Source organism: Lepisma saccharinum, unplaced genomic scaffold, assembly GCF_977018435.1.
Source record: "Lepisma saccharinum unplaced genomic scaffold, izLepSacc3.1 HAP1_SCAFFOLD_558, whole genome shotgun sequence".
Classification (NCBI taxonomy): domain Eukaryota; kingdom Metazoa; phylum Arthropoda; class Insecta; order Zygentoma; family Lepismatidae; genus Lepisma; species Lepisma saccharinum.
Window position 1 is genome coordinate 41,460 of NW_028143235.1, and position 16,038 is coordinate 57,497.

General features: G+C 35.9%; 1 protein-coding gene across 3 annotated transcripts in view; it reads left to right on the plus strand.

Annotated features, from left to right (window-relative positions):
• The first annotated feature begins 4,935 nt into the window (after nucleotides 1-4,935).
• LOC145983023 (BBSome complex member BBS4-like) overlaps nucleotides 4,936-16,038 on the plus strand; it is a 28,756-nt gene continuing 17,653 nt past the window's right edge. The window contains exons 1-6 of one of the 3 annotated variants that reach the window (XM_083116306.1): nucleotides 4,936-4,996; nucleotides 9,543-9,683; nucleotides 10,209-10,351; nucleotides 11,673-11,785; nucleotides 12,876-12,970; nucleotides 14,258-14,420. In XM_083116306.1, the coding sequence (XP_082972432.1) occupies nucleotides 9,581-9,683; nucleotides 10,209-10,351; nucleotides 11,673-11,785; nucleotides 12,876-12,970; nucleotides 14,258-14,420 (617 nt within the window). In that variant the 5' untranslated portion in view covers nucleotides 4,936-4,996; nucleotides 9,543-9,580. Of the gene's footprint in view, nucleotides 4,997-5,376; nucleotides 5,527-9,542; nucleotides 9,684-10,208; nucleotides 10,352-11,672; nucleotides 11,786-12,875; nucleotides 12,971-14,257; nucleotides 14,421-16,038 lie in introns of those variants that run through there. The other 2 variants (XM_083116304.1, XM_083116305.1) reach the window with 2 other exon arrangements.

A 16,038-nucleotide genomic window follows, 5' to 3' on the forward strand; every position in this document is an offset into this window, starting at 1 on the left:
GCTTTGACATAATTGAATTGTATGTCAATGTTTCTCTTGCAAGCAAGTTGAATTTGTTGAATAATTAAAATAATAAGATATGATTGGTGACATAATTTGGGATAGGATGTAGATAATGCTTGAAGAACACTCAGCGAATCTGTAAGGAGAAGAATTTTTTTAAAGTCTTCCGCTATTCCATATTGTAAGGCTTTGTATAGGGCGTAACTTTCCGCAGTAAAAATAGATGAATCTGTAGGTAATCTAAATTGTTGATAAATGTTTTTCTCTGGGATGTAATAGGCACATCCTACACTATTGTTATTCTTAGAACCATCGGTGTAAATCATTACATGCATTGGCCATTTTTCTCTGTACAATGCATGTAAACCTAGATCTCTGAAGTGGATTGAACATTGAGTATATAATGGAATATCTAGTTGATAGATCAAAGGATGTAAGAGAGTGAAAGTATTAGATCGAAGTTCTGGAAATAAGTAATGACAGTATACAAGGAAATATGAGGTGGTATGAGGATTTATTACATCGGCTTCAGCCCATTGTTTTTGTATTTCAAACAATTTATTAAATGGATGAGAATGATTTTCCCATGATTTAAGGAGGAATTTTATTGTTAATTGGATCCGCCTGTGACTCAAAGAAGTCTCTTTACTCTCCATATAAACACTTACATTGGGGCTTGATTGCATAAGACCTAGACAAATTCTCAATGCTTTTCTTTGTAATATATCTATTTTGTCGAGTAGATTGGATTTTGCTCCCCCGTAGCTGAAAGCTGCATAGTCGAAAAATGAGCGAAAGCAATTTTTATAAAAGAGAAGTAAAATTTTTGGGTGGCCTCCCCATTTTGTTGTTGTCATGCTACGAATTATGTTTAAAAACTTTTGACCTTTGTTTAATAAATATAAAATGTGTGTATTCCATGTAAAACGTCTATCAAAATGTACACCTAAATATTTGTGAGAATCTGTCACTGGGATGTCAGAAATTTGTAAAATATTATTGGGATAACTATCTGTGCGTTTGTTATTAAAGCAAATGATTTTGGATTTATTTTCACTAAGGGTTAATCCTGCATTATGAAACCATTCTCTAATGGTGTTAATTAATCTCTGTGTTTTAATTATACCTTGGGTTGCATCATCTGTAGTACAGTAAAAACAGAAATCATCTGCGTATTGTACTAACTGGAACGGATAAAGAGGTAAGGAGTGAATTTCATTTGTGTAAATATTAAATAATAAAGGACTTAAAGGTGCACCTTGAGGAATTCCTATGCTAGTGAAACGAGGGTCACTAATTGTTTCTGAGAACCATCCATATATCTTTCTATTGGAATATAGGTTCCATATGATTAACGATAATTGAGGATGAATGAAAAGATTTTCTAATTTGTTACAAAGCATATGTAAATTGATAGAATCATATGCTTTTTCCACATCTATAAAAAGACTATAACAGTGTGAACGACTAATTTTGCTATTTTGAATTGCAGTGCTTAGGATAGCTATTGCATCTTGACTGCCATAATTGATTCTAAAGCCAAGTTGAGTAGGATAAAAGAAACATTGACGTTCTAGTGTCCAGGTAATTCTGAGGTATATCGTTCGTTCGAATATTTTTTCCAAAACTGAAATTAACATTATGGGTCTGTAAGATGTAGCACAATGTGGTGATTTATTTGCTTTTAAAACTGGGAGAACTATATAATCTTTCCACTCCCTCGGTACTATACCGGTACGGAATATGTTATTGTAAAAAGATACAAGAATATCTAAACCTGCTTTAGGTAGATATTTTATGGCTTGGTATGGTATTCCATCTAAACCTGGTGCAGTGGGTTTAATATTATTAATTATGTTTTTTAATTCCCCTGTAGAAATGGGAGGGAATTCAAGTGAAAAGTTAGAAATATTTTCCTCTATTTTTTTATATGGAAGGTGTACTGATGGTGGAGCCAAAAGCATTAAAAATTGGTCTTGCCAACTATTATCTATAGGTTTTCTACGAGGTGGATATGGTTTACGTAAGGAATTAAATTTATGCCACACATTTCGGGATGATTCCTGCATGTCTATTGAATTGCAATATTTAATCCACGCTTCACGTTTTGCTTGTAGAAATATTTTTTTTCCTTGTGCTATTGATTTTTTCCATAATATTCGATTTTCAAGGGTAGGATATGAAGCAAAATGATTCTCACTCCTTTTTCGGTTGGCTTTTGCTGTCTCGCACTCCGAAGTCCACCAGTGAATTTTTGGAAAAATTAGTCGTGAAAAATTTACTCTTTTTCGTGAACTGAGAATGTCTAAAACTTCTGTGATATATTGGAGTAGTGTATAGTATGAAACCGATTGAGAGGAATTTACTTGTTCTTTAAGTATATAAGAATCTATCAAAATTGTATATGATTCCCATGATATATTATTAATTTTCCAGCGCTTTATGGGAAATATGATATGTTGAATTGGTTGTGAGGATATAAAATGTGAATGAATATAAATGGGATAATGATCACTACCATACATTTCTTCCGCTGTGGTCCACTGAAATTTTGGTAATAATGATTCTGATATTATAGTGAGGTCTATTGATGAGGGATTATTTCCGTTGCGTGGGACGTGGGTGGGCGATCCATCATTTAGAACAATAAATGAGTTGTTTTCTATCCAGTCGGCAATGCTGGACCCAAGTCTGTCTGATGATTGTGAGCCCCAAATGTTATGATGACCATTAAAATCTCCAACAATGATGTATGGGCTAGGGGTATTTTTTGTCAATGCTTCTAAATCTGACGGTTTTATATTCTGAGAATTGTAATTTGATGGGATATAAATATTGATTATTGTTATTTTTATCCCCTCTATGAAGATTTGGATAGCACGTGCTTCTACTTTATAATCGCGGAAGAGTTTATGGTGTTTAGATATCTGAATTTCCTGATATGAAATTGATTCGTGAACATATATGCTAATACCTCGTTCATTTTCAGAATAGGGTGGGCCTAAACAATTATAATGAACAATTTTGTATGTTTCGTACTGTCTACCCTTAGTTTCCTGTAAACAAAGAATTAAAGGATGACATTCCGTTATTAATTTCATTAAGTCCAATTTTCGTGTAGAAAAGCTAATAATATTCCATTGAATGAGAAACATCTTCTGCTATGTGTATCCTACTTGTTCTGTTTGAAAGTAAGGTTTTGTAACACATTTAATAGATTTATGGATAGTTCATTGATATGTTGTAAAAGCTGTTTTTGTTGATGTAACTCTTTGAGTTCAACTAGAGTTGACCATAGGAGTGGTATTGTTTTGAGAAGTGAGGTGTAGACTTCGTGAATATTACCGATAGATGGGGGAGGTTGATCAATGATTTTTGTCGACCATTCAGAATGTCGATTGTTCGTAGAATTAGCAGAAGGGAAGATATTTTTCCCTATAGATGAGGAAGGAGTAATATCAGACTCCGTTGAGGAGCTTTCTGCTTTTGATGTTATGTGATCTGGATTATTGGGAACCATATGTCTCGCCTTGTTATGATATTTTCTTTTGTGCTTTGTAGGTTCATTGTTTTTCTTGTGTGCAATATTAGGTATCTCAACTATGTCTGGATGTGGAATTACTTTTGGGTCCACTGTGTCGTGTTCCAAAGGAAATTGTTGTCTTCCTATATTATTGAAAATGGGCTCCACAGCTGTAATGGTTTTTGTGTTAGTAGATGATTGTCCTTGTGAGCTTTTATTTTTTAAGTCAGTGGGTGGTGATCTGGAATATTGTTGAATAGGTGGAAACTCTTTAAAATTAATTGTGGGCTTCAAAATTTCCTCTATGCTAGGTTGTGGAATATAAGTCCCTTCTATCATTTGTTTAGCTTCACGGTATGATAAATTATTTAGAGCCATACGTTCCTGGATTTGACGCTCTTTGTGCCACATTGGGCAATTTTTATCAAGGGCTGAATGGGACCCCTGGCAATTCGAACACTTGGCAGGGAGATTACATGAATCTCCGTGTTTAATTGCTCCACAGGTAGCGCATTTAGACTGTGAACGACATTGGTTGGCCGTGTGAGCGAATCTGAAACAGTTTCTACATTGAATGACTGTTTTCTGTCGGGGTGTTACTTCATATATGCTGCTATTTATGGCTACTTTTTCTGGGAGATGTCTACCTTGGAATGTCAAACACACTAGTTTAGTATTTCGTAGCTGAAACGATCCATCACTTTTCCAAATCTTTTTCTTCATTCGTTTTGCACTAATGATAGGAATGTATGATTGACTGCCATCCACTACGTCTTCCTCACTGACGTCGAATTCTATACCATATATTAAACCTTCTCGTTGAATTAAGGATTGAGGTATGCGAGCCTTAATAGAAAGATGAGATTGAAATTCTTCGTTTATAACAAAGTTATTCGCCTCCTGAGCAGTGTTGAAATATACTCTTACCCTATTACGACCACCTTGGTCTATATATTTAACTGGAATATCTGCTTTCGAAATTTGTTACCTAGGCTCCCGCCCGCAAGTTTACCAACGTTTCTTCCTGTACCCTCTATCAGAACTATGAAAGGGCCATTACTGTTATAATCGTAGAAGTTATGAGCCGAGATTCTTGCGTTCGAAGATTTAAGAGAATTATCCATAACTTCTTGATCTTCTTGATGGGTTATTGTCTGAGAAGTCTCTACTTCAATGTAGAATGCGGGTGAAATGTTAGGATTCATGTCATCACCAATGTTTTCAGAATTGAAAGACGAGGTTGCATGAAGATCATTTAAGTCTTCCATTCTGATTATCAATGATAGGACCTTTACGGCCTATTATGTATACTATTTGACACTTGTATTAATTAGAAGTCACCTGTATCACTTGAATACTTGATCTTTATGTTTATTTATGTTTAATACACAGTACAATCACAATCACAATCTCTCTCTCAACATTCATGTATTTAGAAGCCTAAGAACATCGTGTGTTATAACCTGATTTGTTGGTATTTCAATGGCACTATAAGTTTATTTATAATATTATTACTTCGTTCTCCTTTATTTTTCTACTGTGTTGTTATTTGATGTTGAAGCAGTTGTTGATATCAGTTTCACAGTTGTTTTATTTTCTATCCTTGAACTTCCCATTACACAAAATAAGAATAGTGTATGACGCCTAATAAAAAAATAAACGTTTGGAGATGAAAAAAATGCTGGTGCATATTTGACTCAGATACACATGTTCTCATTTAATATTTAGTTCAATGTAAATTTGAAGAATCCATTTCCCGGTTATGACATTATTACCCAACCAAGAATGTGTCAGGCCTTGGTTATTTGCTTTTGTTTTATTAGTCAGGGAAAAACAATCGTTGCAAAGGTGTTGTATAAAGTAAACAAAAATGAACCGGCGTTCATGCATCCATTGTTTTTGTTTACAAAAATGGAGTGTTCGAGAGCTTTAAAGCAGTGAACTGGTGTAGAATTAATGTAATTGAGATATAAATTATTGTGAATGTCTTCTGATTTATTGTAAATATCGTTAATTTATGTTCTTGCTGAAGCAAATGAATTTATCTCTGTGTAAAACATTATTACTTGCTGGTATTTTAGTCGAGTTACAGCTATCGTACAAAAATTAACTTTTTATTTTGTTGCGTAACAGTATGGTATAGGGAAAACACATTTCACTCGTTCATTTCGTAATTCTTTACATTTGTACTTACCTATTATGCATTGCGAAACATTGTTTAAAGTTGGATTTCGCTTTTTTCACGAAAATAGCTTCAGTTTTCCACATATCGAGTATTTATTGTTCGTTCCTCTCACACACAATATGGCGGAGAAATCTTGACTAGCGTTGTCGATGATCAGTGGATTTGCAGTGTTGCAAGCTTGGTAAATATGCGATAACGCCCGGACACCTTCAACTCATTTATTTCCTTAATTTTACCACTGGTACTTACCTTTTCTGCATTGCAGAACATTCTTTAAGCTGAAGTTATGCCTTTTTCCATAAAATAGTGTCAACTTTTCATATTACGAGTGATTATTTGTCTTCCTTGTTCCGCTTGGGTAACAGACAATATGGCATGCACTCGTCATGGATCATCGCGCCGTGCTTGTGTTTTGTCGTTTTGGAGTGGGTATGCAGTGTTTCAATCTTCTTAACTGAAAAATACCTACTTTCGTGTTCATTATGTCATCACAAACCACTGACGGATAGCCCCAAAAAACCATTCACGATAGCCCCACAAACCAGTGCCGGATAGCCCCAAAAACTATTCACGTTAGCCCCAAAAACCATTCACCATAGCCCCAAAAACCATTCATGATAGCCCCAAAAACCATTTCTGGCAAGGTTAGGTTAGGTAAGCATAGTTAATAAAAAAAAGAAAACAAAATTCTCGTAAAAAATGCACGTTTGGAAACACTGATGAGACCGTGTGACTTTCGACGCTCTCGCCATCTGCACGCACACAATGGAAACAACGGCATAAAATGGCAGGCAATGCAAGTTTCTTACGTAAAAAGTGATTAATTCTTATTCGGCAGCATTCAAATACGAAGTTTTTAGTTTCCCGTGAAAGAAAATACCTCCAAGAACGTCCAAAATGCTAAAGAAACTCATTTCAGTAAGTACTTTCTCCTGTAAATTTGAAGAAATCTGTCCGGGCGATATCGCATATTTACCTCAACCTTCACCGAAAAATTCCTACTTTCGTGTTACTCACTTTGTATTTTTTCCGGGTTCGAAAACCCCACGAACCATGCACGTGTAACCCCACACACCATTCACGGATAGTCCCATGAACCATGCATGGATAGCCCCACAAACCAATCATAAATACACAAACCATTCATAAATCGCCCCACACACCATTCACGGATAGCCCCACGAACCATTCTATTAGCCCCATGAACCATGCACGGATAGCCCCACGAACCATGCACGGATAGCCCCACGAACCATGCATGCGAGGTTAGGTTGGGTTCTGTGAGGTTAGGAAAACATAGTTAAAATTGTCATGTTCTTGCAAAACAATGGCGAGTTTGGAAACACTGACCGGGGGTTACGTCATTGAACGCACGGAACATTTGGTTCACATAGTCGAACGTAATGGAGGCAAGAGCTTTTATGCATCGGAGAGACATTAATGTCGAAAAATACATGATTTACCGGCCGAATGAGTTGAACAAAGGGAGAAAACACTTCCACCAGCTTTCTAAAGTCTACAGAAACTCAGTTCCATTAGTAGTTTCTCCTGTAAATTTGAAGAAATGTGTTTTCCCTATACCATACTGTTACCATTTTGTTGTTATAGATCCTGTAAAACTAGTAAAACACGTTTCACGCATGATATGTTCTTTTAGGAGCAATTTTACAATACCGGACCATTCCCTGATTTCGTTCATATTTCGCATACTTAATGATGTTGGGCTCCTGATCACGAATCTGCAGTTAATATTTGGGGGTCATGTGTAGAAATTCGAAAAAAAAAGGGGGTCCGTGATAGCAACCGAAAATGCACGATTGCTCATTATTTACGTGTTTCCAATACTGAAGGAACGAAATTACGACCCCAAATTGTAACTGTTTGCCTAACCTAACCTTACCATGAATGGTTTTGGGGGCCTATGTGTGAAAAAAGTTTTAATACCTAAAGAACAAAATTACGACCCCAAATTTAACTATGTTTGCCTAACCTAACCTTACCGTGAATGGTTTGTGGTGCTATGCGTAAATGGTGTGTGGGGCGCCATAAAAAAAACTCAGTTCCATAGCACTGGAGGGACAAATTATAACTACAAAATCGTGATCAAGTGTCCTAAAATATTGAATATGCGAAATATGAACGAATGGCACGTATTATTAATATGTACCCAACTATAATTTACTAAGAAAAATTTACAAAAGAAAGAACTTTATTTCCTACCTTCAAAGTCACCATTTTCCTCACACCACACAGATTACTAACTTCCGCCATTTTTCCATGAAGTTTCCATGATTGTATACAGAGAATGATCACAGTAATTGAAAAGCTTATTTTACAACTTCTACACGTCAAATAACAATTACAACACGTTAGTCCCACATATTAACCTCGGATACTTCATCGGGACTACGTATTTTGTGAGTATAAGAAGTGGGATAGAAATTACATTTCTTTTTTTCAGTATTAGAAACAAAATCTTCCAGTAAATAATGAGCAATCGTGCATTGTCTGTTGCGATCACGGACCCCCCTTTTTTTTTTCCTACACGTAACCCCCAAATATTAACTGCAGATTCGTGATTAGGAGCCCAAAATCATTGAGTATGAGAAATATGAACGAAATCGGGGAATGGTCCGGTATTGTAAAATCTTACCGTTCTTTTATATTGGCGATGACCATCTAAAAATAAACATTAATTTTCATTAATTAATGTAGTTTCAAATGGGTATTAAAATTTAAAGTACACCTCTTTAGTTCAAAGTGAAGAGCAGGCGCGTCGCCTGATAATGTTCGCATGAGCACATGAACATACATGTATATGTTTTAAATTACATACATGGCCCGCGAGGCCGAAACACGCCCTCTCAATAAAGACGATATTATTATTATTTTTATTATTATTACATATTAAATGCACATTTGTATTTTATTCGAAAAAATACTGTTTGGTGTACGAGTATATACACACAATTTACTCTGATGCAACTTTTTTTAAGTCTGATAACTTCTCTAGATAGTTGGTAACACTGACTCCCATGGTGTTCCACGGAGGGCTTTGAACACAATTACTGTGCGGGTTGCATAGAGCTGACAGCTAATGGGCTTTTGGCCACTATACCCCGAAGATGTTCACTTCACTGTGTGAACACTGATGTAAGCGGAAATACTTCTTACATTCGGCACCAGAGTGCAGCATATACAAGGCATATCTAGGGAGACTCGAAAATGTCTGTGCTACATAGTTGCAAACTTTAGCGACAATTCGCTAAACCTGGTGGATTTTAAGGGGGAGAGGGACAATATCCCCAAAGTCCTTCTTGTATTACTTCAAACATAGTGTGAATTTGGGGAAAAATTGAACTGTTATTCTCACTTTTTCAATTGAAGATGAAGTTACAAGGGAGAGGAGTAAATCTGCATTCAGTACAAAAACATTATTGTGAACACTCGCATGCGAACCGCACGCGATGCCACTGGTGAAGAGTAACATTTTATTTATATTTCTTTTATAAGACCCTAATTTACTGTTTATTGTTGAGCCAAGAAGCTGTTGCGTGTCAGAGAATATGTACTCTTTATGTTCTAGACGTTACAAAATAACTATTGTTGGGACACATGAAGATCGATTTTGGAGATAAAAGCAGAATATTTTTCTCAGAATTTTAATAATCATGGTCTCGTCTAGACATGGGGTGGACAGGGGAAGGGCAGAATATTATTTGATAAGTGTGGGTGTCATTACATGTGAAATTCCCAGGGGATTTTGCTGGGCTCCCCTCTCCATTGAATTTAAACACTATGCTAATGGAAGTTTTATTACTCCTCTTACAGCTTGATAGTCTGGTAGTGCTCTCTTGTGTACAGTCATAATGAATCCACCTGAAGCTCCTGAAGCGATCGTTAATGGTCAGACAACACCGATTGTTCCTCAGTCATCAGCAGCTTTAAAAACAAAAGCAAAACCAAAGAAAGGTGGGATGTATTTTCTTACAAATGTAGCTATTTCTTTTGTACCATATTGTGTGTATTCTTAAAACATATATTTATTATTGATAGTGAACTCAACAAATGGATGATATTCAATTTGACAGCAGCAAGCATGCGCGCCAGTAACCCACTGTACCCCCTAGAGAATTATATTGATTTTTTTTAATCGACATTTCGAGTTTTACGTAATAAAATTGGTTCCAACATGTTGAAAACACCCAAGTTTTATACCTACCAGTTTGTGTTTCATGTTTCACAACAATATTGTCTACCCTCGTTTTAAGTTTGTAGCACATTTCAGAATTTTAGTGTTCCATGCATAGTACATAGTTCATGCATTGTATATTCAGTGTTTGAATATTTCTGATGTCGCTGTCCAATGCAATAGGTTTGTAGATATCACTTATTGTGTTTTGTCAACATTAACTTCGAAACCACATATGTTGAATGGTCATTTCTTAATGTTGATTGTGTGCTAGTTTCTTCTAATTTTGTGCTGTTCCATTTCAGCTCCTGAGATTCCATTATTGGAAAATCGAAACTGGCTTTTACATCTGCATTATGTAAGAAAAGAATTTGGAATATGTAGGAAATTAATTCAAGAAGAATTGGAGAAGAGCAGAGGAATGTGTGAATATGCAAATTATCTGCAGGTGAATACCAAAGTTGTTGTTGCATATATATTACTTTGAAAGAAATTACTCAATTGATTTTTACTTGCATGTGTCTATAATATAGTTGTAGACCACGTGTTATTTTTCAAATTACTTGTTACAAGAAAATAATTGAGTTATTTTTGTTTATTATCTAGATACTGCAGGTAGTAATTTTTATCAGTTGTGTCATTCAGAACAGTGTGGCAAAATTGCATATGTTAATTGTAAAAGCCCAAAATTATCATTTGAGAATTGATAATTTGTTCAGCATTTTACTGTTAATACAGTTGGTAGGCTCAAGCAGTGTAACAATGACTTATACGAGGCGTTGCACATATTTTCCTTTTATTGTTGTATCATATACATTGAAGACTAGGAAATCATACAACATCTAACAGGAGTCTGCATTGCCTCTAATACTCTGAAATTTGCTCTAGAATAGGACAGACATTTTGAAAACTGCTGATTCCCACAACGTGTATTTCACAACTTCACCCTTAATATCTGCAACATCTCATGTGGAAAAACTTTATTCACAAGATTCATTCTATGACTGTTTTTTTTCTTGTTCACTGTTATTTGTATAAGAATATTAAGGAAAATATATTCAATTACAAATGTACCTCCACCATGGTGTTGTGATAACATCGTCGTCTCGGGTTCGATACCTGGTGGAGGCACATGGCACAGTGGTTCGGATACCACTTTAAGCTGTAAACCCAATCCTGATTAGCCTTTCTTGATATAAAGTGAACTTAAAACAACAATTCACATTCGTACAAATAAATGTCCAATAAATAAAGTTAGTGTTCTTCAGAAACATCACATCAAAAAAGGTGTTTACTTGTCTGTAACAACCCTAAGGTAAAAAAAAAGTTCTACAATGCAAGCAATATGTACATACAAGGAGAATTGTATGCTAACATGAGTTAAAACTTTAGTACGTTTTGTGTGGAAGCTTTTCCAAATTGGATACACAAGTCCTTTGTTGCAAAATCCCCCAATTTATTTTCATGTTGACATTAAAATTAACCACACACCCAGTTATAAAGTTTTGAGTAAACTCTCGGGACTCTCTTTTGATAAGTGATGTTAATTAATTGTGTAATATCTCGGATACTTATTTGCATATTTTTCTGTGCCATTTATTTTTCAGATCCTGCCTTATGAGATTTGATTGGTTTGCCTAAATCTAGAAATGCACATTGATTACAATATCATTGCATATTTTTGCCATTGTATCATATTTTGCTATATCTTACACCTAATAGGACATAGAAATCCAAGCTCTAGTAATTACGTACTCGTTCATTTGCAGGGCCTTATTTTGAGACATGAAGGGAAAATCCAAGAATCTCTAGAGTATTTTCAAATTTGCCATGTCTTGAACCCAAAGAGTGTTGATAACATCAAGCAGGTTGCCCGATCATTGTAAGTTCATATTGTGAGTTCTGTTAAAACAATTGCATGGCTAAGTGTCCACAATAATGTAGACACACTTCAAGTTTTTACTCTGCTTCAGTTTCCTTTCTCTTCTACAGTAAATGCAATAACTACACATTTTTTACACATTAACCTGAATTGAAACGCACTGTTCTATAATGCTAATATGCACACAAATGTATATCTTCGTTAGCATGGTGGCTTGAGTTGGTTATATCAGTGCCTAATTCTAGAGCCAGACATGAATTATCTATACTAGCACTAGCACTAATAATGTTAATGCTGTTTTTACCTCTACTATGTATTTTAAATTAAAATTAATTATTTTGTGCGCATTACTAAATCATAATACTGCATAGGGGAGTGGGAATAGTAAACCAGTGAAGTCAATAGTTGACACTGAACCCCGAATTATGAAACACTGCTCTCGCATAGGCCTTCCTGATGTCATCTTGCAACCATAAGGTCACACTTTCGATTCCTGGTGGAGGCACAGTGGTTGGAATCCCATTTTAAACTATAGGTCCAGTCCCGATTAACCTAGCTGAGTATAAGTGGACTTAAGGAGAATTGACTACGTAGAAATTTTCAGCGAAAAATGCAGGCTCGATCAGAACTCGAACCCAGGTCTCTGGCATACCGTGCCATTGCTACCACTGAGCTACCGAGCCGGCCTGGCCTCACCTGATTTATGTTCTACCTGCGTGGAATCGTCTCTGCCAGTGCTACCGCAACGGGATCTGTTGCATTTGAAACACAGTAGATTTCGACATTGCCTGGTTCCTCCCAGCATAGAGATGTTAATTATTGAATTATCAATTAGAGAAGAACATAGTGAAAAATCAGCCAAGGCCAGGCTGGCTCGGCAGCTCCTTGGTAGATCAATGGCACGGTATGCCAGAGACCCGGGTTCGAGTCCTGGTCGAGCCTGCATTCTTTGCTGAAAATTTTTACGTAGTACATCTCCTGTGTCTGCCTAATCTTCAAGAATTGACTAGTCTTGCATTATGTAAATTTCAGTTATTTATAAATTGTGTGTTACAATATCAAGTGATAAATTTATCTTCTTTTGTTTCAGATTCCTTTTGGGGAGGCACAGGCTGGCTGTGGAAGCATATCTTCAAGCAGAAAGTATCGCCACAAAACCTGACTGGGAAATATATCACAATCTAGGTATGACTTGTAGCAACACATTCATATTACATAGTTCACATTTTAATATTTGGTGGTCCACTCTACAAACCGACATATTGGAGATGGCTAGGGATGTGGGTGCAGAACATTTGATTCCTTGTGTACTTCACATCCGGTGCCTCCCCGATGGCACAGTGTTAGCGTCGTCTTCTTGTAATCAAGGTGTCCCAGGTTCGATACCCGGTGGAGGCACATAGTGGTTTGGATTCCACTTTAAAAAGACTGTAGGTCCAGTCCCGATTAGCCTTACTGTGCACAAAGTGGACTTAAAACATCAACTCAAACCAAACTTCACATCCGTTTACCTCCGTCTCCTGGACTGTTCCGACTTGCATAGGAGAATTTCACATAAAATGAAGGTTACAAAGTAAAGCGGAACTGGTTACTATATAAGCGAAGGGTGCCCTGTAGCAGACTTCCTTTTTAGTTACAAATACCGTAGTGCATCATTGAGAGTAGCAACCAGTGCTGCTGCCAGGAAACAGAGGTAAGTGTTGTCTCATCCCTCAGCCACCTACCCTTCCCCTTCTATTAATCTTCGTTTAGCCCTAGTAAACAGCAAACACCATCTGCCTTCTTATTTCTCCTGAAGTGAACCATGGTAAGATGGGCGATTTAAGATATGCAGTGCTCGTATCTCATATTTCGACTGCTAGTAACAGTTAACGAATAATAGCTAGAGGCATGCACATTTTGTTTTTGACGAAAACTCAAACTCAAAATGTGAAATAACACATTCTAATGTTAATTTTCCATGTTTCTGAAAGATGTGAGATGCATTTTCCTACCCTGTTTTGTCACGAAATAATGCAAAATACACTCTTAAACACGAAATTTAAGTTGTGTTTTTTACCGACATGATACTTTCTGAAGTCAGAATTATCCTGTGAGCTACACAATTCACGGAAAATTGATTACTTCTGCTGTAAACATTTGAGAAGCAAAAATGGACTCCTTTATACAGGAATAAACTTAATATTCTGGTAACGACATAATTGATTGATTGAGTTGGTGTTTTAAGTCCACTGTATGCACTGTAAGGCTAATTGGGACTAAACCTACAGTTTAAAGTGGGATCTGAACCACTATGTTCCTCCACCGGGTATCAAACCCAGGACCCCTTGTTTACAAGGTGACGATGCTACCACTGCACCATCTGGGAGGCTGGTAACAACATAAATATGCTATTAGAAGGGATTTATAATACTTTTTCTTAAAATTTTGAATATAACCTGAAGTTCTTCTCATTTGCATCTTTCTTTACAGGTGTGTGCTTAATGTATGTAAAGGAGTATGCCAAGGCGAAAGAGTATCTTCAACAAGCAATTCAGCTAAACCACCATGACCGCTCATTCATAATGCTTAGCAAGATCTATATTATGGAAAATGATATACAAAGTGCCATAGATGTGTACAACAAGGCTTTAGAGTAAGATAAATGTTTTCATATATTTTGTATCATACTATACATCGACATGCCATGTTGTTAACATATTAAAAGTGAGATAAAATCACAACCCATTGTTTTGCCTCCCAAATTATCGGTCCGACCTCAACTCTTCTTCAGGAATCGAAGAAAAGAGTATCGTAGGAATGTTAAAATATGACCAAAATAATTAAAATGTGTTGTCCACTTATGTTGCTCAAGTAGTCAGCCAGTTCTTGCAGCTACCTTAGTGGCAAGAGGGGCAGGTCCTTCAATTCTGAGAAATCTATGTGTGGTACTGGTGACCAGTACCTGCCAATACTGATTCAAATGGCATCTTCTGAGTCCAAAATTTGATGAAGTTCAAGTGGAGTTGCTATTTAATTTTTAGATTAAGAAATTAGTATATTTTCTTATAATTTCGTATTATAAGGACTGGTTGATCACTTCCTTTTAAACTATTTTCACTGTGTTTTAACCTTCCCACAACACATTCTTTTTTTTCCCCATCCCTGGAGAAGGATCAAGTTCAGTCTGAAAATTTGGGTTCCAAAACAAGGTGTGTGTTGTGATTTTATCTCATTTTTAATACATTTATTAATTGTTTAATGATACTTTTTTTTCTCTTGGAGATTTTAAGTTTAAGGTTGCCTCTGTTGTATAAAATTGGACACCCTGTCTGGAACAGTCATAATGTCCAGTTTAATATATATTAAAATGTGGTCATTCTTTTTATTCGATAGAATTTGAAGTCTTAATTTTGAACTACTACAGTGTAACCTTGATGACTCGAACCTCAACATCTCGAATTCCTTGATAAGTCTAATTTTTTGTAATCCCCTTGAATTGTCCATAATACTCAATACTAATTTTACCTCAACAACTCGAATAAAACCTTCATAAAACAAATTTTTGTACAGTTTATGGGATGCCGTTCGAGCTCAATAACTCGAAGGCAGACTACGAAAAACCTCTATGAGTGAAAGTTAAATTCTAATCACCTCTATAATTCGAAGTTTTAGTCGCACAGACCTCAATAAGTCGAAGTGTAGTGTCAGGTGATCAACAATTGTGCCGTGGTCTTGAACTCCCCCACCCTGCCGTGTATGTAACCATCATTGTTAATGTGCTTAATGTGCGTTGTAGAAGTCGGCGATTTTGGCCTCAATAACTCGAACCTTGGTAAGTCGAAATCCTTGATAACTTGATTTTTTCTTTTTCCCCTCAAGTTTGAGTTATCAATGTTTCACTGTATTATTCTTTGTAGGTTATTTTGTAGTCCTATATACTATATATATCTGGATTTTCCCCTAAAAACAGAGAGTCATGAAGATAGTAAATATAAAAAAATGAAGGGAAAAGAAGTCCTATTGTTTTAATCTTTAATGTATAACATTCATTTTAGTTTAGTTCTTCGTCTGAGGAAGACCCTGATACAGGGTTGAAATGTTACATGTTAAGTGCTTTTATATCTTAATAAACTGCCTTGGTCAGCAACTTAGTGTTCTTTAATATGGAAACAAGACTTAATTATGTTACAAATAACATTGCGTGAAAGATATAGGAAACATTTGTTGGTTATTATGGAAATAATTATATTTTGAGGTGTTTTAGCATATTT